The following is a 21369-nucleotide window of genomic DNA, read 5'->3' as shown; positions in this document are numbered from 1 at the left end:
CAGATGAACCAGAAAGGTGAGTCAAAGCTACATTTCAGCTGCTCCATTTTTACCTCTGATCTAAAGTGTTTTCTCTCCTTTTATGACTGAAGAAAAATGTTTTTTACCAGGATCATTTTTCTAAGGAACAGCTCTTCTTCAGTGTGTGAAAGTGAGGAAAGAATTGCTTTGGCAGGTGAAAAGGATGGAAGGGAGGATTCATTCAGACATGTGGAAACACTGAATGTTTGGATATTTCCACACATCACTAAATCATTTCAACTAAAACAGAAGAAGTAAAAGAGCTGCAGTGAACTGACCTCAGAGCCTCCAGTCTGCAGTTTGGACTTTCCAGGCCAGCAGACAGATGTTCCACTGCTGGATCCGACAGCTCGTTGTGACTCAGGTCCAGGTGTTTCAGATGGGAGGGGTTGGACTTTAAAGCAGTGGCCACAACTTCACACTCAGTCTCTGAGAGATCAGTTCTAACAAGTCTGTGATAAGAGAAAACGTAAAGTCAGTTCCACTAAAATCAGACAATCTGCACTATAAACACCAACTGAACTCATATTCTAACTGAACACAGTGATGTGAATGTAATGTCCTCTGATGAACATCTGTTCTTCACATCTGTGATTGATCTCATCTCATCTTCCTGTGTTTGACACGACATCATTAATCTCTTCAGTCTCTCAGACCTGAGCTCCTTTAAACGACTTTTCTTCATTATTTTCTCTAATCTGCAGATAAAGAAGGAAATGTGGTGTCACATTCAGACTGAAAACATGTTTGATCTGATCCCAAAGTCAGAATAAGGACGTCTTGTTCAGAAAACCATTTTTACATTCTTACATCTTTCATTTGACTCCAGAATCTTTATAAAAAGTTCAGCTTAGTGAACATTTACAGCTGAAAGACGATCTCTTTGCTAACCACTGTCAGCTGGGACTGTTCACACCCATATACAGGAAGAATCTACTCTAAGAAGCTTCTAAGCACCAGTTAGCTTCTCCAGGGCTCTGAAAGCTGCCACAGAGCAACATCATTATGTCTCCGGAGACATCAGCTCCAACACTGCAGGCTGTACGCTTTGAGCTTTCCCCTCGTATATTTACATTCTGTGCAAAGGCCACAGTTCACGTCGTCTTCTCAGATGATGGCGTCTGCGTTTCACTGCAGATGGATGTCTTAATATCTCTAATCTGCAGCTATAAAAGCTGCTAGCATTCAGTACTGTGCCGTGGTCTGAGTCCACATTTCAAACCGTTTGTGGAAATCATGGACGTGGTGTCCTCCGGGCTAAAGAGGAAAAGGAGCACAGGGCTCTAGACTAGGGATGTCGAAATTTAAAAAAAGTCTTGACCGACCACTGAGCCTCATTAGTCGATTAAAGTCGGTCACCGAAAATTCTATAAGTGCCATTTATGATATCTGTGTCCTGTCGCGCGTCTTTCTCTGCCGCGTCGAACAAGTTATGCCCCCATTTTAGACTGGTTAGGCTCCCACCACACAATCAATGTTAGTTCGTGCTCTTGGTATTATACATTTTCCCCAATCATTGACCACTAGTTCTAGGTGTACTTGTGGAGGAATAAGGGTTTTGAGTAGAAAAATAATTGCTGTGCCTGCGCAGACACGCACAGCCACACATTACGCGCAACGGCGCCCTTCCAGTCACTGTACTTTTTAAACACGAATCAAACGCGGCACCGAACTCGGGCTGTTAAAAGCCCCCGTTACAAAGTCACAAACAGAGAACGGTGCATTTGGCGGTGTTACAGGAAAGTAGGTTAACCAATGACTTCGTTAAAAAACAAACTTACCGAATGCCAACAGCCTCTGTGGCGTAGCCTATGCTGCACAAAATCCTTTGCAATAAGTTCCTGTCGTCATGCTATTTAAGTACAGATGAATATATCACAACAAGTAGGCTAAGTTAGTCTTGTGTCTTTTGCCATTACAATGTTACAATTATCATTATGTTGTAGTCCACACGCAGCCACATTGGCTTTATTTAGGTTAATAGTGGCGATTTTTTTTAAACTGCGCAGACAGGACCCGTCATGTACGGCGTACAAGTTGCAACCGGTGTAAGAGAGGACCTCTGAGGAGGGCGCTACGTGAGCTCTGCTGCGGTTGTTCTTCCATCGTGGGATGGCTCATGCTCACATAACATTTCTAAAGATATAGTGAGTTTTTTTTTTTTTTTTTTTTTTTAAACCGACGGCAGAAAAATTCTAACCGGACGACTTTGATTCGGTCAACCATCGGTCATACGGTCATCGGTTAACATCCCTACTCTAGACTAACTTTTTACACTGGTTGCACTGGTGCGCCTAACTTTTTTTCTTAGGTGCACCCAAATTTTCAAACGCATTGCATTTAACACTGCAGTTTTACAGGTTCACTTTATTTATTTATTTCAAAATCGCTGTCCATATATGTCTATTAACTAGCAATCTGGTCGAAATAAAGTTCTTTATTTGAAGCACAATTCTACAAACTTACTAAACTTAACTTACTAACTACTTACTGAAAAAGTGTTGGTGCTTAAAGTGATTCACTGACCTGAAATTTAAACTTACAACATCTCAAGATAAATGAAATAAATTAATATTGAGCAGCATTGTAAATACCAGAGGTCGCGTTAACCGACAATTGTCTGTCATTGACGGATTTTTTTCCAGCTATGACGGAAAAATTTGAAGGCCGTCCGTCATTTTGACCATTACCAAGTATTAAAAAAATAACTGTAAATAAACACTGTACTGAACGCTTCGCGCTATCCGACTGCTGACAGCGCGTTGAAGACGCATGGACTGGATGCATTGGAACGCGTCTGTGACCACTACGGGACACCGCGGGATGCAGCTGCACCTCTCGTACACAAAGACCGCATGCTGCAGGATTTTCTCCCGATGAAGAGAGTACTGGCAGGGTCGGGAAATCCCACGTTCAGAGGCTCTTGCCGGCTTCTTATCGTTTCATTGGGAGACATGTTTCCCGACTTCAGAGCTTTGGCTGAAGTGGCGCTGGTCATTCCAGTCTCCAGCGTCGCAGCTGAGCGTGCGTTCAGCCTTCAGAATAAAATTAAAACCTCAATGAGAAGTCGTCTGTCGGAGGCAAGGACGCAAAATTTAATGACAATCGCCTCGGCAGCAGTCTCAATTGATGCGTTCGATTACACACAAGCGAGCTCCCTATTCAAATCAATGCGGGCCAGAAGGAAGGTTTGAGCTACAACAGGTCAATTGCAGATTACCACTGCAACCATTCTAAGTGGACTGTTCATATTTCACTTCAATTGTTCTAAGTGGACTGTTCGTATTTTCACTACAATTTTCTTTGTTCGACTACGTTATAAAATAACATGTTCATATGCCCAACGGCCGCAATGTTTTTAGCAGCGAAAAAAACGAGTTCACAAGTGACCGAACGTCAATCTCTGAAGAAATGCATAAATAAAAAAAATATTAGATAATACACACTTGTTCTGTGAATTATTTTTTAAATGAAAATAAGTCAATAAAACACGAGTTATTAAATATAAGCATTAGGATATAGCCTGTATATTAGCCTACCATTTAAAAGCCTGTAGGGCTATATTACCAATTAAAATAAAATGACAGATAATAATGGACAATGACGGAATTTTTACGACCCTGTCCGTCAAAATGACGGACAGTGAAAAAGTCTAGCGCAACCACTGGTAAATACTGTTTATTGTATTATTATATTTCCTTATCTTATTCTCATTCATCCTGACTTAATCTTTTTTTTTCTTTTTTTCTGTAAACAAGGGCACTGCAGAAAAGGAATTTCCTGCAAGGGATTAATAAAGTAATTCTGATTCTGAAATAAAAAGAAAGTCTAAATTAAAATTGCAAGTGTTTCAAGGGCTTCAAACTGAACAACTCATGGCTCAATGTCTTATGGACTATCCTCCATTGCAGTCACATGCCCCTCGGATGGCCAACTCCTGTAGTTGGGTTTTATATATATATATATATATATATATATATATATATATATATATATATATATATATATATACCAGTAGCGAACCGTGAGCACTACGGCTGGGCCTTCACCTCAGCCCTCATTGCTGAAGAAAAAAAATCATTGCGGGAAAAAAGGCTATCAAGCTAGCCACAACATTGGTCTTGTCTTCCGCCATTCTGTCTCTCAACCGCTCCACTCTGCATGCTTTTCTTCTTCTTCTTGGGTTATTATGGCGGTTGGCAGCTTAACGGAAAAGGTGCATTACCGCCACCTGCTGGACTGGGGTGTGGATGCAAGAGAGCCTACTCTAATGCTAGACTGGGGCTGCACGCTTTTCGGACTTCACGAAGGCCTACAATTTTTTTTCTTTTGGTCCCTCCCACTTCAAATCAAACCGTGATTGGTCAATTTTCCCATCGCTCTCCAAATCAAAACACATAGCTTGGCCTTCCCCAAGATACGTGAAGTCCTAACCAATTAATGAGCCGGTTAATCTTGCTTCGATAGAGATGGACGATTCTGATTGGATAGTATGTTTCAGGACAGTAACCCTTTCATTGCCGATGTGAATTTGACAGTAAACTTAACTTTGGAAAAAAATATCACAGACCCACAGAGAGATATATATATATATATATATATATATATAGAGGGGTGGGGGAAAATATCGATAGTGACATATCGCGATATTTCGCGTGGCAATATTGTATCGATTCAGAGACACCAAATATCGATATTTTGGTCAAATACACATAAAAAAATAAACTCTGTATTATGCACCAAAATAAAAATCAATTGCTGCTTTAGTCCACTAAATGGTGCTAACCGTTGACTGTCTGGTGAGCTCACAGTGTTTCCCACACATAGACTAATTCGTGGCGGTGCGCCACAGATTCAACACCGGACGCCACATATTGCGTTGTTATTATTTTTTTTAACGCTATTTAAAAAATACGCATCGAATTCGTTAAGCTGCAATTCCTTTCCCTGCTCTCAGTCTTTCTCTCTGTCAGTCACGCGTCTCTCTCACATAGCCTACTCACATACACACACACAGCCCCTCCCCTCCGTGCACACCACGTGTGTCTCCATCAGCGAGATCATCCCTGGAAGCGTGGAAGCTGTGCCTTAGTGCAGAGAAGACGGCTGGCGAAATTCACGAAAGGTTGGTATCACGTGCACCTTTATAAAATCCCACATTAAAAAGTCCTATAAAAATATTTTATATTTTGAATACAATGTTGTCCCGTCCCGACCCATAGCAAACAAGCGATTACGCCTTCTTTATAAAGTTAACTAGTCGCAAGTTTGCCGTAAAAAAAAAAAATGTAGTTGGGTTGTCGAGGTCTAAACACTAGCAGCTGTGAATCAAATAAAGTAGTTTTTTTTTAACTCTTACACTGAATGTTTGCTTTAATACATGCCCAGTAATATTGTTGTAATGTTTTAAATACTTGAACGCAGTTTTTCTAGAGAAGATAATTGTTTTGTATATGGGATTATCGTCCATTGACTCTTTTGGGCTTTCACATGCGCGAGCATACGACAACCGGTAAGTGACATGCTGTTTATAAAGTTGTTTTGTAACGTCCCCATGCCAGTAATGTGAGAACCATGCATTTGGTTTTGATGGTAAGGCTTGTGACTTTATTGTCGGATGGTTTATAAAGTGGTGTGACGTTTCTGCAGTGTGCAAGTTGTTGTTTTATGTGGAAGGTTTAGCACTTGCCCCATAGCCACCACGTATTTGGCTAGCATGACAGGCTGCGCAAACAGCGCAATCGCCGCACAGGGAGCGCCGGTTTGCACCAGTCTGTGTCCTACTGTCAGTATTTGACAACCTCTAGCAATGGGATTGCGCATCAAATGCCCCGGAGTTCCCCTTTAATGATCCAGTTTAGTAAAACTTTAAACCCCCAAAATACTTGTTCCAACATATTCCCACAGATTTCTGTTGCATCATTTCCAGTGAGCTGGGAACTGGCCCAATCTGTCCAAGATTCTCTCCTGTGAGTCAGGTTGCCATGGAAACACTCTTTATGTGCCGATCTGAAAAACTGGCCAGATTTCTTAGCTTCTGGTTGTGTTGGGGACCGGCCATGTGGGCATAAAGCAGGCCCACATGGGAAACAGTGGAAACAGCAGGTTAATGCTGGCTTCCTGTCTCCAACAGTAGGTCTGCTGCTGTGAAGCACATGTGAGCAGCAACTGTGGGAAAGGTCCAGATGAACCTGTCTGCAGGTTCTCCAGAACACCTCTGCTGTTCATGTGCAGAAACGGCTTTTAGGGAACTAAGCTACTAATCTACTCTGACTCATGAAGTCAATGAACACATCAACTCACCGAGCCTTTCTGCAGTTCCTCACAGCTGGAATCAGCCTCCTTCGTCCCTCCTCTGTTGTGTTGTACTTCTCCAGGTCCAACTCCTCCAGAACCTCCTCTGACATCTGCAGCATGTAGGCCAGAGCTGAGCACTGGATCTCAGAGAGTTCCTCCTCTGATCTGTTCTCTGACTTCAGGAACTCTTGGATCTCCTGATGAACTGAGAGGTGGTTCATCTCCATCAGACAGTGGAAGATGTTGATGCTTCTGTCAGGAGAAATGTGAGACGCGTTCATCTTCTTCAGGTTGTTGATGACTCTCTGGATGGTTTCTGGACTGTTCTGTGTCTGACCCAGCAGGCCTGCTAAGAGTCTCTGGTTGGACTCCACAGAGAGGCCATGAAGGAAGCGGACAAACAGGTCCAGGTGGCCATTTTTACTATCGAGGGATTTCACCATGACTCTGTTCAGGAAGTCATCCAGAGATGAGTAACCGTAGTATTTTCCCAGGAAGCTCTTCAGCACCTCCTCCTTCCTGTTGGTGTAGCAGTGCATCATGTAGACTGCAGCCAGAAACTCCTGAACACTCAGATGAACAAAGCAGTAAACTGGTTTCTGGAAGATCCCACACTCTCTTTTGAAGATCTCTGTACAAACTCCTGAATACAGCGATGCCTCTGGGACATCCAGCCCACACTGCTCCAGGTCTTCTTGGTAGAACATGATGTTTCCTTTCTCCAGATGTTCAAACGCCAGCCTCCCCAGCTTCAGAAGAACGTCCCCGTCAGCCTCCGTCAGCCCCTGCGGACTCGTCTCGTGTCCCTGGTGGTACTTGTTCTTCTTCCTCTGTGTCTGAACCAGCAGGAAGTGGGAGTACATGTCAGTGGTGGTCTTGGGCAGCTCTGCTCTCTGCTCGGGGGTCAACATGTGCTCCAGAACTGTAGCAGTGATCCAGCAGAAGACTGGGATTCCACACATGATGTGGAGGCTCCTGGATGCCTGGATGTGGGAGCTGATTCTGCTGGACCGCTCTTCATCTCTGAATCTCCTCCTGAAGTACTCCTCCTTCTGGGAATCGGTGAAGCCTCGTACTTCTGTTACCCTGGTGACACACGCAGGAGGGATCTGATTGGCCGCTGCGGGCCGTGTGGTTATCCAGAGGCGAGCCGAGGGAAGCAGGTTCCCCCTGATGAGGTTTGTCAGCAGCACGCTGACTGATGACTTCTGGGTGAGCTCAGACACAACCTGACAGCTGAACTCCAGAGACAGTCTGCTTTCATCCAGGCCGTCCAGGATGAACAGAAGTGTGCAGCCGGCCAGCTGCTCTGCTGGGAGCTGCTGTAATGTTGGATGGAAAACATGGAGCAGCGTGAGAAGACTGTGCTGCTCCTCTCTGATCAGGTTCAGCTCCCTGAAGGAAAGCAGAATCACCACACTGACATCCTGGTTCTCCAGGCCCTCGGCCCAGTCCAGAGTGAACTTCAGCACTGAGAAGGTTTTTCCAACACCAGCGACGCCGTTGGTCAGAACCACTCTGATGGCTCCCTGTTGCTCAGCTAAGGCTTTAAAGATGTCCTGGCACCTGATTGGAGAGTCATGGCGGATCTTGGAAGCCGTCTCCAGCTGCCTCACCTCATGTTGGGTATTAACCTCTTCACTCTGTCCCTCTGTGATGTAGAGCTCAGTGTAGATCGTGCTGAGGAGGGTTCCACCTCCTGCTCCATCACTTCCTTCAGTCACATGTTCACATCTCCTCCTCAGACTCATCTTATGTTCATCTAAAACCTCCTGCAGACCAACATCTGCTGACCAAAGAACAAATGAGACCAAACACAAACAGATTAGATTCAATTAATCAGGATTTGTTCTTCTTTATCTGTGTTGTGTTCTGTGTCTGAATTTAGACCCAGTGCCTCCAAAATGTGTGAACAAACAGGATTCTGATTGGTTAATGAATACAGGGACAGCTGGTGCCATCATGAAACCATCAAATATGAAAAGTACATGTATTCATTTGGGTTTGGATTTCCCTTCTGCAGAGTGAACAGAGGACATGTGTTCCAGAAGAAACCTCAGATCCATTTCACTGGGAGTTCAGCTTTAAATGATGTTCCTGCTGACCTCTGTGATGACCCCGTGGGGCCTCTTGTGGTTGGTTGGGGTATTAACGAGTGTCTGTTTGTTCTGCTGGGAGCTGATTTGTGTGATTTAGGACACCTGTGGCTCCTTCCATCTTATTTTGGCTCCTTTAGTCCTGATTTCAGTCTGATTACTCTGCTCTTCTCCACAGGTGCTGCTATCTTGGTTATTGTGTTGGTTTAGTTTCATTTTCTGATCTATTTGATCATTACAGCATTTACATTTATGTCTTCCACTCAGAAATATGATCCAGCTCTGATTTAACTGATGTCCACAGCCCAGAACATAAAGCTTTGATTTGGCGTATTAATTCAGTCTGATGTGAGTTAATAAAATGATTCTTTAACTTGAACTGATGGTGTGTCTCTGTTGTTTCCATGCGAGTCAGGTCTAGGGGTGTAACGGTATGAAAATTTAACCTCACGGTTATCGTGCCCAAAATGATCACGGTTTTCGGTATTATCGCGGTATTTTTAAAAGTGTGTTCAATCTGTTCAGAAAGCACTGATAGGCCTACACAAGCTGAAAAAACTGCAACAGTAGGGCTGGGTAAAAAAATCGATTAAATCGATTTTGGATCGATTTCATTTAAAATTTGCATAATCGATTTGTAGGGCATGAGATCGATTTTTTTTTTTTTTTTTTTTTTTCATGAATGATTTTTTTTCATCAAGTTACTGGTTCCAATCCACACGGCTACGGTAAGAACCATGTATTCCCCAGTCCAAGCAGTCATCAACCCACTAATTCTGGGCACCTGTAATTATACCTAGAACTAAGTTAGCTACCATAAAAGAAGTGCTCCCCCAAGTGGCTAAATCTAAAACTACACTAAAACCTACCTATAGGTGAGACTAAAATGGCTCCTGCAAATGTATTTAATTAAGTAGGCTGTCACGTTGAATATAGTGTAAAATCTTGCTAATACTTCTTTCCACTGGGTGGCTTCAGGTGTTACTAATATAATGTAACAATCTGTTAACACTGTCAAGCCACAGCCCTTTGAAATATTGATGTCAAAATGCAACATTTTGAGGTTAAATCCTGGCGCCAAGAGAAGCAGATGGAACCGATTCGGATCGAATCGAATCGTGATTAATCGATTTAAAGCCCTAAGAATCGAAATCGAATCGATCCAGGAACTTGGCGGTGATACCCAGCCCTATGCAACAGTGTTTATTATATTGCAAAATCTTATCAAAAACATCAACAATTAACATTAAAGGAACAAGAGTGAATTATTTTTCCGTCTGAAAGTTACAATTCCGTTTCAAAGGGTACATTCCGCGATTTCCGTCCGTTTTCCGTTATCGCGGAAAATCGTTGGCTCTACGTATGCAAAGAGATACTGTAGCCTACAACTGTATGATAAACGCAACTCAAATGTGCACCCGTCTAGCTCTGAGGCTAACGTTAAAGATGTGTCCCGATTAGCTCCACACTAACACCACTGAACAAACATGTGCATGTGCCGTAGGCATCTGTTTAGATTATTGACACGTTATTAAAAAGTTAGACAGACGGATCATTGCATTCTGCTTCAACCCGATGTCCCCACACCATGCATTTATTTATGCATTTGAGCTAAAACGTTAACGTTAACTTACCTTGCATTGGCTATACAGTTGTGGGTGATGATCACGGAGATGAGCAAGGAGATTTGACGTATTGCCACCTTTAGCGAAAACTTTTTTCCTGCATGTTCTGCAGACAGGATAACCATCTTCTATCAACTGTCCCCCGGCATTCTTATAAAAACCAAAATATGCCCATACTTCGGATTTAGTCCTCTTAGAGGGTTGATAGATGTCCTGACTCTAAGTGCTGTCATCTACACCTTCAGCCATGATTCCAACTTCAAGAAATGCACGTTGTAGGTTGCGCAGTGAGCATGCGCGACAAATTAAGAGCTCGGATGAGGCTGGGAAGGAGTCAACTCACGGTTTTCATACCGTGTTATTAACCGTGACATTAATGATATTTGAAATGAAGTAATTGTTATCGTCAACACTTTTTATCGTGGTTTACCGTCATACCGGTAACCGTTACATCCCTCGTCAGGTCCTAACAAATGTTGTGTTGTTCTGTTTGACACCACAATGTGTCTGCATTAAATCAGCAGGTTAACCATTCAGACCCAAAGCTGTGTGTGAAGTCCTTCTGAAACCTGAGGGGGGCTGAAAACTAACAACTGTCCACTAACACTTTTATTCTCAGCGTCTGAAGAAACTAAAACATCAACTGAAATAAAAACAGACACATTTCAGCAGTTAAACCTCCTCTTTTTAAACCACTGACTTTGTCGCCATGGCGATTCATATTTTTGGTCAAATATTATTGTTTGTGCATCTTGAACATGTTAATGTGTGTGTGCGTCTAAACGGGTTAACAGAAATATCTGACCTGGTGCAGCTCTGGATCTTTCTCCACACTGGGGACAGGAGGAGCCTCCTGAGGAAGCAGACTGGTCCCAGTATGAGGTGATGCACTGTCTGCAGAACCAGTGTCCACAGCTGGCAGAGACCGGATCCTTCAGGACGTCCTGACACAGAGCACAGCAGGACAGCTGCTGCTCCTCACAAACACCACTCCTCTTCCTCCCTCTGTCAACACATGTTTTCATCACTAAAATCCTTTTAAAATAACTCCATTTGGCATCAACTCTGCTGTTTGATGTGAATACAAACTCAACCCTTCCTGCAGCAACATTTCACATTTGGTTCAATTCTCAGTTTATGTGCTGACTTCACTGTGTGAATATTACTGCTGCTGCTCTACAGAAAACATTTCATTAGATTTCAAATCAGTCCTAATCCTATTCTACATTTGCTCTTTTAGAATTAAGAAATAAAAAACTCTTTAGTAATTACAGATAACCAATAAGTGTATTGATAAAGACCTGGGCTGATCAAATAGATTCTAACAACACTGGCTGCAGCTACACTCTGAGATGATCACATTTCATTCCACATCCATCCACTGTGACCCCCTGAGCTGTCAGAGGCAGAAAATAGACCATCACTGACAGACATGTGGTCCTGTTCAGAGGCCATGTTGCTCCTGAACTGGAAGTAGAGTTTAGATTTCCAACACAAACCAAAATGATCAGAAACTCAGCTCTGTAGCCAGAGTTTTGGGTTTGCCACATCAGATTGTGCACCACCATCTCCTTGGTTTGACACCAGACTGAGTGCTGTTGTCCCATTTGTTGTCATGGCAACAGGAGACAGCAGCAAGTTAGTGCCTGTGCTAACCTAGTTAACAGGACATTGAGCTGGTTTGGATATAAATGCTGAGTTTAACAGAAATAAAATAGATCATGAAAGATCCTGAAATCTCTGTTTCAGTTGTCTTACTTTGTGCCTGAGGGTCCAGCTTCATCACTGAGGTCTGGAGGATGATTTTTGGACCAGTCACTCTTCATAGACAGACAGTCAGATGTTGGAAACTCTGCTCTCTGTCTGTGGTGCCGACCTCTGCTAACACAAACATGGTGTTATTCATATGCAAATACACATAAAATGATCTATATGAGGAAAATAAATCAGTGGAATAAAAACAATTCCAGGTTTATCTTCAGCACTGTAGCCAGGCTGACAAAGAGTCCGAGCTCTGTTGAACCAGGTATTCCTTTAACTCTCAGCAGTGATGATTTCATGAGCTTCTTTATCAGTAAAATTGTTTCTATCAGAGAGAAGATTGATGGAGTCCTTCCCACTATTATCAGTGATGTATCATCAAGTGCAGCAGCTTTAGAAGCATCTTTAGAACCTGATTTGTATTTAGACGGCTTCTGCCCAGTTGATCTCTCTGAACTAACAACAGCAACAGTCTCTTCTAAACCATCAACTTGTATTTTAGACCCAATCCCAACCAGACTGTTCAAGGAGGTTTTCCCATTAATTGACACTTCCATATTGGATTTGATCAATCTGTCTTTGTTGACAGGATATGTACCTCAGCCTTTTAAGGTTGCTGTAATTAAACCTTTACTTAAAGTGATACTCCGGAGTAAATTCAACCTGGGGTCATTTGAACCGTGATATCCAGCCAAGTAGCCCACCCGCAGTTATTTCGATATTGGCTGAACATCAGCTGAGTTACTGAGTTTTCCCGAATAGCTTCGTACAAGGGTTAATGGATCCCGGTCCGTATCTCCAAAATTACCACACTAAAATCACATGCCATGACACCAAACTTCTACAGTAGTACAAATATGGTCTGTACTCACCAAACGATGCATTTGGAAGTTTGAAAATAGTCCAGGAGATTATTATTATCCACACAAGCCTGATAGCTTTTCTCCTGCTAAAGCTGCGTTGACGTCACTTCCATAGTCTGGACCGCGACAGTAAAAGTCCTCATCGAATAACTCATAATATGCACAAGGAAAAGTTAATTCAGTGTCAGTAGCCTATTGATAACTACAATCCGTGTCTAATTAGTAGTAGGTAACATTTGAAATATATTTTAAGTGTTGCCTTGAAAATATAAGCCTGTATCACAATTCAGTGCTTTTTTTTATTTTTTTATACTCTCGGCTGGAACTTTGTTGACGGAAACAACTGTGTAGGCTACACGTGACGTGACTGAGGATAGTCAAACACGGTTACTTCGGGCTACTGCAGCGGAAGAAGAAGACTGTTGTGCAATATATGCCATGCTGTGGGCAGGATATCGCGAGATCACCCGATGCAGGCTTTCACATAGGTTTTGGAGATATTCGATGAGGACTTTTACTGTCGCGGTCCAGACTATGGAAGTGACGTCAACGCAGCTTTAGCAGGAGAAAAGCTATCAGGCTTGTGTTGATAATAATAAACTCCTGGACTATTTTCAAACTTCCAAATGCATCGTTTGGTGAGTACAGACCATATTTGTACTACTGTAGAAGTTTGGTGTCATGGCATGTGATTTTAGTGTGGTAATTTTGTAGATACTGCCAGGATCCATTAGCGCTTGTACTAAGCTATTCGGGAAAACTCAGTAACTCAGCTGATGTTCAGCCAATATCGAAATAACTGCGGGTGGGCTACTTGACTGGATATCACAGTTCAAATGACCCCAGGTTGAATTTACTCCGGAGTATCACTTTAAAAAACCTACTCTTGATTCAGAAGTGTTAGCTAATTATAGACCTATATCCAATCTCCCTTTAATGTCTAAAGTTCTTGAAAAAATAGTTGCAGCTCAACTTTGTGATAATTTCCACAGAAATAATCTGTTTGAAGAGTTTCAGTCAGGATTCAGAGTGCATCATAGCACAGAAACTGCACTGCTGAAAGTTACCAATGATCTCCTCTTAGCCTCTGATAGCGGACTTGTGTCTGTGCTTGTCCTGTTGGATCTCAGAGCTGCATTTGATACGGTCGATCACAGTATCTTATTAAAGAGACTTGAACATGTTATTGTGATTAAAGGAACTGCATTAGGCTGGTTTAATTCATATTTATCTGATAGATTTCAGTTTGTTCTTGTAAATGAAGAATCTTCCTCACACACCAGAGTAAGTCATGGAGTTCCTCAGGGTTCTGTGCTTGGAGCGATTCTTTTCACTTTATACATGCTTCCATTAGGTAACATTATTAGACAGCATGGCATAAATTTCCATTGCTATGCTGATGATACTCAGCTGTATTTATCTATGAAACCAGATGAAACCAATCAGTTGTTCAGACAACAAACATGTCTTAAAGACATAAAGACCTGGATGACGCCCCCATCATGCCTGCTGCCTACCGTACAGGCCTGTGGGGGCAGTGCTATGATCTGGGGCTGCTGCAGTTGGTCAGGTCGAGGTTCAGCAACGTTATGAGCCCAAAGAATGAGGTCAGCTGACTACCCAAATGAGCAGCTTATTCCATCAGTGGATTTTTACTTCCCTGATGGCTCAGGTATATCCCAAGGTGACAATGCCAGGATTCATAGGGCTCACATTGTGAAAGAGTGGTTCAGGGAGCATGAGCCATCATTTTCACACATGGGTTGGCCCCCACAGAGTCCAGACCTTAACCCCAGAGAGAAGCTTTGGGATCTGCTGGAGAAGACTTTGCTCAGCGGTCCGACTCTCCCATCAGCACTACAAGATCTGAGAGAAGAAATAATGCAACTCTGGACTGAAATAAATGTTGTGTCATTGCAGAAGCTTATTGACACAAGGCCACAGCGAATGCTGCTGTAATCAGAGCTAAAGGCAGTCCAACGAAATATTAGAGTGGGACTTTTTCTTTTGGACGAGCAATGTATTTTGTCCTTTATCTATTCATATATTCATTCATTCATTCATTCATTCTGTTTTTCTCTGTTTTTTTGTAACAAAGAGATCAGGAAAGATCCAGAAATCTCTGTTTCAATTGTCTAACCTAGTTATCAGGACATTGAGCTGGTTTGGATATAAATGCTGAGTTTAACAAAAATAAAATAGATCAGGAAAGGTCCTGAAATCTCTGTTTCAGTTGTCTTACTTTGTGTCTGAGGGTCCAGCTTCATCACTGAGGTCTGGAGGATGATCTTTGGACCAGTAACTCTTCACAGACAGACAGTCGGATGTTGGAGACTCTGCTCTCCATCTGTGGTGCTGACCTCTGCAAACACAAACATGGTGTTATTCATTTGCACATACACATAAAATGAATGGTCAAAGCGCCTGACTATCATGTATAGATACAGTATATTTATGTATATATATATGTATACACACAAAGCATAGACCAGGCCCAAAGTGGCTAATATGGAGGACCAGGACAATTCCTCGTGGGCCGGTCTGATGTTGGGGCCGCAAGGGCCAGTGTTCTCTTTTTTGGGGGGGGGGGCGGAGTTTAGTCATGGCAGTGGGTTTATGTTAATGTTTATGCATTTTGGCTTTTATTCAAGAGAGAGGTTGAAAGAGGTGCGACTGGGGACCGTATAAAGTTATTAAAATTAATTTTTACTTTTCAAGAAGTGGCATGGGGAAGGCGGACTTAGGATTAGGGCTCTGGTCCTGTGACCTTAGGTTCAGGGTGAGTGGAACGGAAGGTATATAAGAAGAGAAAGTGGATAGTTTTATATGGGGTAAGGAATGTTTCCTGACAAAATTATGAAAAAAAAAAAAGTTCAATATAGTGGCCGGGGGGAGGGGGACTTAGGGTTAGGGCCATGGTCCTGGGACCTTAGGTTCAGGGTAAGTGGAACGGAAGGTATATAAGAAGAGAAAGTGGCTAGTTTTACATGGGTTAAGAAATGTTGTTTTTTTGGAAGAAATTATTTAGATTAATTTTTATGGTGGACACATGTGGGGGCGGGGGGTGGACTTATGTTCATGTTTTTTTCAAAACGTGGCGTGGAGTGGGGAACTTAAGGTTAGGGCCATACTCCTGTGAACCTTAGGATTAGAATATGTGGGAGGGGAAGGCATAAAAAAAGGGGTCTAACTTAGGATAAAAAAAGTTTTTGGGAAAAATTATTAAAATTAATTTTTCAAAACGTGACATTGAGGGCCAGAGTTAGGGTTAGGGCTATGGTCCTGTGACCTTAGGTTTAGGGCTAATGGGATAGGGAGGTATGTAAAACTAGGAAATGGTGTTTCAGTTTGGGATGAAATAATGTGCTCATACAAAAAAAAAAAATAATTAGAAAATAATTTTGGTTATTGAGGCTGATCAAATAGTTCAATTAGAGCCTTGTTATCTTAATTGGTTGGGCTGTGAGTCAGTGCAAAGATCTGCACAGCTTCTTAATAATCTCTAGTGTAATAACTCAGTTGATCCACTAGTGTAAAAAGTAATAATTACCTTGTAAAAGTTAATTATTTGAACTAAAATTACACTCAACGGAGCTTGGTACTAGAAAGGTTATAATCCCGTCTTTAAAGCAAAACCCCAATTTCTTTTTTTTTGCGTGGGTTCTCTCCGGGTACTCCGGCTTCCTCCCACTGTCCATGGACTGGCGGCCTGTCCAGGGTGAACACCACCTCTCGCCCAATGACCGCTGGGATGGGCTCCAGCCCCCCCGCGACCCGACCGAAGGATTGTCGCTTAGTGTTAAAAAGTATAACTATTTTTCAAGTGTGGGACTGTATGCCAGTTAACGATCAATACAGTTTGCAAGTTCACGGCGGTGGCGGCCTGTGACATTATAATGACGTTTCAGGCCTGGCGCTTGCCTTGAAAAGACGGCGCAGCACGTTATCGTGCCACATATCTGGGAAACTTTGTCTTGTAGCCCCTCAGAGTCAGAAGATGCAGCACCGAGCAGCAGCCATAAGCCCACAAGTCCAGAGTGGGCAGGTAGGATTACTCACTGAGTGAATATTATTAGAATGAATATAATGAAAAGTATGGTGTAGACCTGCTCTGTATGCAAAGTGCCCTGAGCTGATAGATGATCCATCAGCTCATTAATGAAACTGACCTGAATTGATCAGAAGGCTTTGTAAAAAGGGGAGATTTGTGCTGAGAATTAGGATCATTTTTAAAATGTGACTTGGTGTCAGAAGCAGAGCCAGCAGCTAGTAGTGATGAGGGAACTGCTTCTGTCAGACTCAACATGTGAGGTTATAATTACATGATTTAAGCATATGTCCTGATCTAAAGTGGGTCTGAGGCATGAAACTCCAGGGCTGAAAATGAGTCCCACTCCGGCCCTGGTGTACACACACACACACACACACACACACACACACACACACACACATATTTACACTGTATATACTATATATATATATATATATATATATAAAAACATATACACATATATATACATATAGAAACAAAAATAAGGTTACAGTCAGCTTATCACCCTGAATATTTCCAACCTGCTTCACACCCTGTTTGGGTTGCCAGTATATGTTGCCATGGTGATATCCCAGATAAGAAGCTGACCCCCCCATGAGCAGTTCTCTTACTTTGTGTCTGATGGTTCTGGAGGTCTGGATGGGTTCCTGTTGGTAGAGCGACCGCTAGATGCTGCAGACTCTGCTCTGTCCATCTTCTGAACTTCAGTCAGTCTGAGAGAAGAAAAGAATGAAGACAAACACGTCTGTTCAGGTCTCACAGCCAAACTGAAACAAGCTTTAACCTCCTGCTTTTCTTTCTGTTCCATGTCAGAAAGAACTTTTAGAGAAAGGAGACGTCATTTCTTTCCTCCGAGCCGTCAGACTCAGTTTGTGATGACCCAGCTGATCAGCTGTCTGCGGTTTGTGGAGTTTGGATTTACAGATGAGTTACTGCTGCCAAAGCTGCTCTGAAGTCCAGTTCATCCAGTTATCTATGGCCCCCTGGATGATATTTAATTACTATTAGAACCGGCCCACAGGCCACAGCCGCCCGCTGGTGTTTTGCACGCACCAACACTACATTCCCCACAATGCAAAGGTAGCCCGCGAAGTCACTGCAGCGCGCACAAGTGACTTCATTATTCATCAGCAGTCAGAGCAGAGATCAACTTTCAGCTACCCCCCTCCTCAAAAATGGCTAAACGTGAGGTGGAAGCTGAGAACAGGGGCTTTCAAGCCAGGTGGGAGGCAGAGTACATGTTCTTTTTTTTAAAGTATTTTTTTGGGCTTTTTATGCCTTTAATGTTAGGACAGTTGGAGAGAGACAGGAAGCAAGGGGCAGAGAGAGGGGAAAGACACGCAGCACAGGGCTGCTCGGTGCGGGACTCAAACCGGGACCAGCTGCAGTGAGGACTGTAGCCTCTGTACATGGGGCGGCTGCTTAACCCACTACGCCACCGACCGCCCCGGCAGAGTACATGTTCACGGAGATAAAAGGCAAACCCACACAGCTCAACACACTCAACACTCAACTCAACACACTTGCCGCCGACTTCCGACGCTGATTTGCTGACTTTGAAGCCCAAAACAGCAGCTTTGAATTGCTCAGCAATCCTTTTGCAGTTGATGTAGAAAGCGCACCACCAAATCTACAGTTACTGCTGCCAAAGCTGCTCTGAAGTCCTGATTAAAACACATCAGCTTCACTGTGTTTATCTGTGTGTTATCTACATGTTCATTCACTCATTCTGTCAGTAAACTCCTTCAGTAATGATCCAGCTTCTGATGAGACGTCTCATAATCTGTAGAAATGATTCAGGAACAGAAAGGTTCTCAAAGTGGTGATCATAGAAACGCGTCCCCCAGCAGTGACGCAGCTTCAGCAGAGAAAATGGCCGCCAAAGGAAAGAAAATCTTTGCTGGAGGATGAAAGTTGTTGCCTTCTTCATCAGTCAGACCAACAGCTGCCTCACATCCAACACTCTGAACTAAGCAGTGAATCAGAAAGCTGAAACAATCTGAACTTGATGGTTTTACACCCGAGTTGGATCAGTTCTTTGTATCAGAGCCGTCTGATCAGCTTCGTTTCAACACCAGAAACAAGCTGCTGAGTTCTGCTTCTTCCTCCTCTGCAGGCCACCACAGAGAGGAAACCCACTCAGAGACTCTGACAGTGAAATAAGAAGAAGGTTGTTCACACTCACCTGATTCTGACCTCAGGTTTCCTCCTGCTGCTGTCCACTCAAAATGGAGCCTGAACTGTGTGCATCTGGTTCACCTCGGTCCCTTTTCCTTTACAGGAAATCAGGTGAGCTCATATCAGTGTTTATGGTGCTCAAAGGTCAGCTTTTATCAACCAATCCAACGGCGACACTCCCATTCATATCTCTCACATTAATCTGTCCTCACACACAGCAACTCACACTCAGAGTTGGAGCTGCAGCAACAAAAAGTCCAGCAGAGACTTTTCTTTCTCATCAACTCAGAGAGAAACAACAACAGCTGCTGCTGCAGCTTCCTCCAGTCCTCATTCAAAGTCCTCACATCAACATACAGGTATCAATGTAAACCGGGCGAGTCTGAAACATGTGAGATGAAGCAGAAACACAGAGTCAGTGAGCCGTCACAGCAGCCAGCTGGAGCGCAGCTCTCCACAGAGCGCACGCGCCTTTTGAACGCATCATAAGCAACATTAATCATTTCAATTACAGACATCAATGCCAACGCTCCAGTTACATATCTGAAATCACTGACTAATTCCAGCCAGAACATGTCAGCTGGTACAGAGGTGAGCATCATTAACATGCAGAGACAGAATAACTGAGACATCAGAACCAAATATTCCAACAAAAAGTTGGAATAAGTTGGTTCCTTCTATTCTAAGCTACTATTCTCTGGGGACTGCAGGTCAGGACAACTGAACCGTGAACTAGTGTCTGATTACAGCATTACTATCACCACCACTTTGGAGCCATCTCCTCCCCTGTCCTCCTCTAAAATGCTTATGATCAGACATCAGTGACAGCTCACCTGTGTCGGACGTCCCGGTGCTGCAAATAAAACCAATTTCATGTATTAGGCTGCCCAAAACCTATTATTATCAGTTTAAAACCAATAAGTGAACAGTGTCCACAGAGAGGAAACCCACTCAGATACTCTGACAGTGAAATAAGAAGAAGGTTGTTCACACTCACCTGATTCTGACCTCAGGTTTCCTCCTGCTGCTGTCCACTCAAAATGGAGCCTGAACTGTGTGCATCTGGTTCACCTCGGTCCCTTTTCCTTTACAGGAAATCAGGTGAGCTCATATCAGTGTTTATGGTGCTCAAAGGTCAGCTTTTATCGCCCAATCCAATGTCGACACTCCCATTCATATCTCACATATTAAAGGTGATAGAGAAAGGTTGAATGGGGCATTAATCCTTGTTCTGTGATGTGATATGTAGCCCCCAAAAAATTGGTTGGGTCTGTAATGGCTCAGAACCTCCCTAAAAGGCTCTCTGAAACAGCAGTTATTATGCTGGGTTTAGAATGCGTCGTTTGCCCTATTGGCGTCGTTTCAGAGCTTATCTGGCAACCTCATTATGAAATGCAGGTAGGTGTTGGCCAGTGGTTGCGCTAGACTTTTTCACTGTCCGTCATTTTGACGGACAGGGTCGTAAAAATTCCGTCATTGTCCATTATTATCCGTCATTTTATTTTAAATGGTAATATAGCCCTACAGGCTTTTAAATGGTAGGCTAATATACAGGCTATATCCTAATGCTTATATTTAATAACTCGTGTTTTATTGACTTATTTTCATTTAAAAAATAATTCACAGAACAAGTGTGTATTATCTAATATTTTTTTATTTATGCATTTCTTACTTGTGAACTTGTTTTTTTTCGCTGCTAAAAACATTGCGGCTGTTAGGCATATGAACATGTTATTTTATAGCTAACGTAGTCGAACGAAGAAAATTGTACTGAAAATACGAACAGTCCACTTAGAACAATTGAAGTGAACAATGAACAGTCCACTTAGAATGGTTGCAGTGGTAATCTGCAGACCTGTTGTAGCTCAAACCTTCCTTCTGGCCCGCATTGATTTAAATAGGGAGCTCGCTTGTGCGTAATCGAACGCATCAATTGAGACTGCTGCCGAGGCGATTGTCATTAAATTTTGCGTCCTTGCCTCCGACAGACGACTTCTCATTGCGGTTTTAATTTTGTTCTGAAGGCTGAACGCACGCTCAGCTGCGACGCTGGAGACTGGAATGACCAGCGCCACTTCAGCCAAAGCTCTGAAGTCGGGAAACATGTCTCCCAATGAAACAATAAGAAGCCGGCAAGAGCCTCTGAACGTGGGATTTCCTGACCCTGCCAGTACTCTCTTCATCGGGAGAAAATCCTGCAGCATGCGGTCTTTGTGTACGAGAGGTGCAGCTGCATCCCGCGGTGTCCCGTAGTGGTCACAGACGCGTTCCAATGCATCCAGTCCATGCGTCTTCAACGCGCTGTCAGCAGTCGGATAGCGCGAAGCGTTCAGTACAGTGTCGAGGTCTGCGATGATTCCCAGATGCTCTGCAGGGAATCTTTTTTTGATCGATTTTTTGATCTCCGCTAGATACTGGGTGCGCAAATTGGAGAAGGCCTGCGCGTCTGGCTGTGTGAATGTGATTCCACAGAATCT

The 21369-nt window shown here is 43.1% G+C and overlaps 2 protein-coding genes and 1 long non-coding RNA gene across 4 annotated transcripts in view; 1 reads left to right on the top strand and 2 right to left on the bottom strand.

Annotated features, from left to right (window-relative positions):
• The window catches only part of LOC142388697 (NACHT, LRR and PYD domains-containing protein 12-like), a 199095-nt gene extending 180032 nt beyond the window's left edge, over window positions 1-19063 (bottom strand). Inside the window, exons 1-2 of the mRNA XM_075474244.1 lie at window positions 18900-19063; window positions 17326-17427 (exon numbers count right to left, since the gene is read on the bottom strand). Coding sequence (XP_075330359.1) covers window positions 17326-17408 — 83 coding nt within the window. The 5' untranslated portion in view covers window positions 17409-17427; window positions 18900-19063. The remainder of the gene's footprint in view (window positions 1-17325; window positions 17428-18899) is intronic.
• LOC142388931 (uncharacterized) overlaps window positions 1-21369 on the top strand; it is a 406360-nt gene that overhangs the window by 319888 nt on the left and 65103 nt on the right. The gene's annotated exons all lie outside the window — the stretch shown is intronic.
• LOC142398541 (protein NLRC3-like) lies at window positions 160-15390 on the bottom strand. The gene is made up of 5 exons (XM_075482584.1): window positions 15374-15390; window positions 14906-15025; window positions 10845-11044; window positions 6325-8104; window positions 160-473 (listed from the first exon to the last, which is right to left on the bottom strand). Exons 1-5 carry the CDS (start codon window positions 15388-15390, stop codon window positions 248-250), a joined length of 2343 nt encoding a protein of 780 aa, XP_075338699.1. The 3' UTR covers window positions 160-247.

The sequence above is a fragment of the Odontesthes bonariensis genome, chromosome 2, assembly GCF_027942865.1.
Source record: "Odontesthes bonariensis isolate fOdoBon6 chromosome 2, fOdoBon6.hap1, whole genome shotgun sequence".
In the NCBI taxonomy this organism is placed as follows: domain Eukaryota; kingdom Metazoa; phylum Chordata; class Actinopteri; order Atheriniformes; family Atherinopsidae; genus Odontesthes; species Odontesthes bonariensis.
Note: the sequence above shows the minus strand (reverse complement) of the source record. Positions and strands in the feature narration are given on the sequence as shown.

Bases quoted from the DNA above. Each gene is read 5' to 3' on its own strand.
- LOC142398541 (XM_075482584.1), bottom strand. The intron at 11,045-14,905 runs GTAAGACAACTG...ATGTGTTGACAG, and splicing joins GCTGGACCCTCAGACACAAA to AGGGAGGAAGAGGAGTGGTG. The intron at 474-6,324 runs GTGAGTTGATGT...CTCTTATCACAG, and splicing joins AGGAACTGCAGAAAGGCTCG to ACTTGTTAGAACTGATCTCT.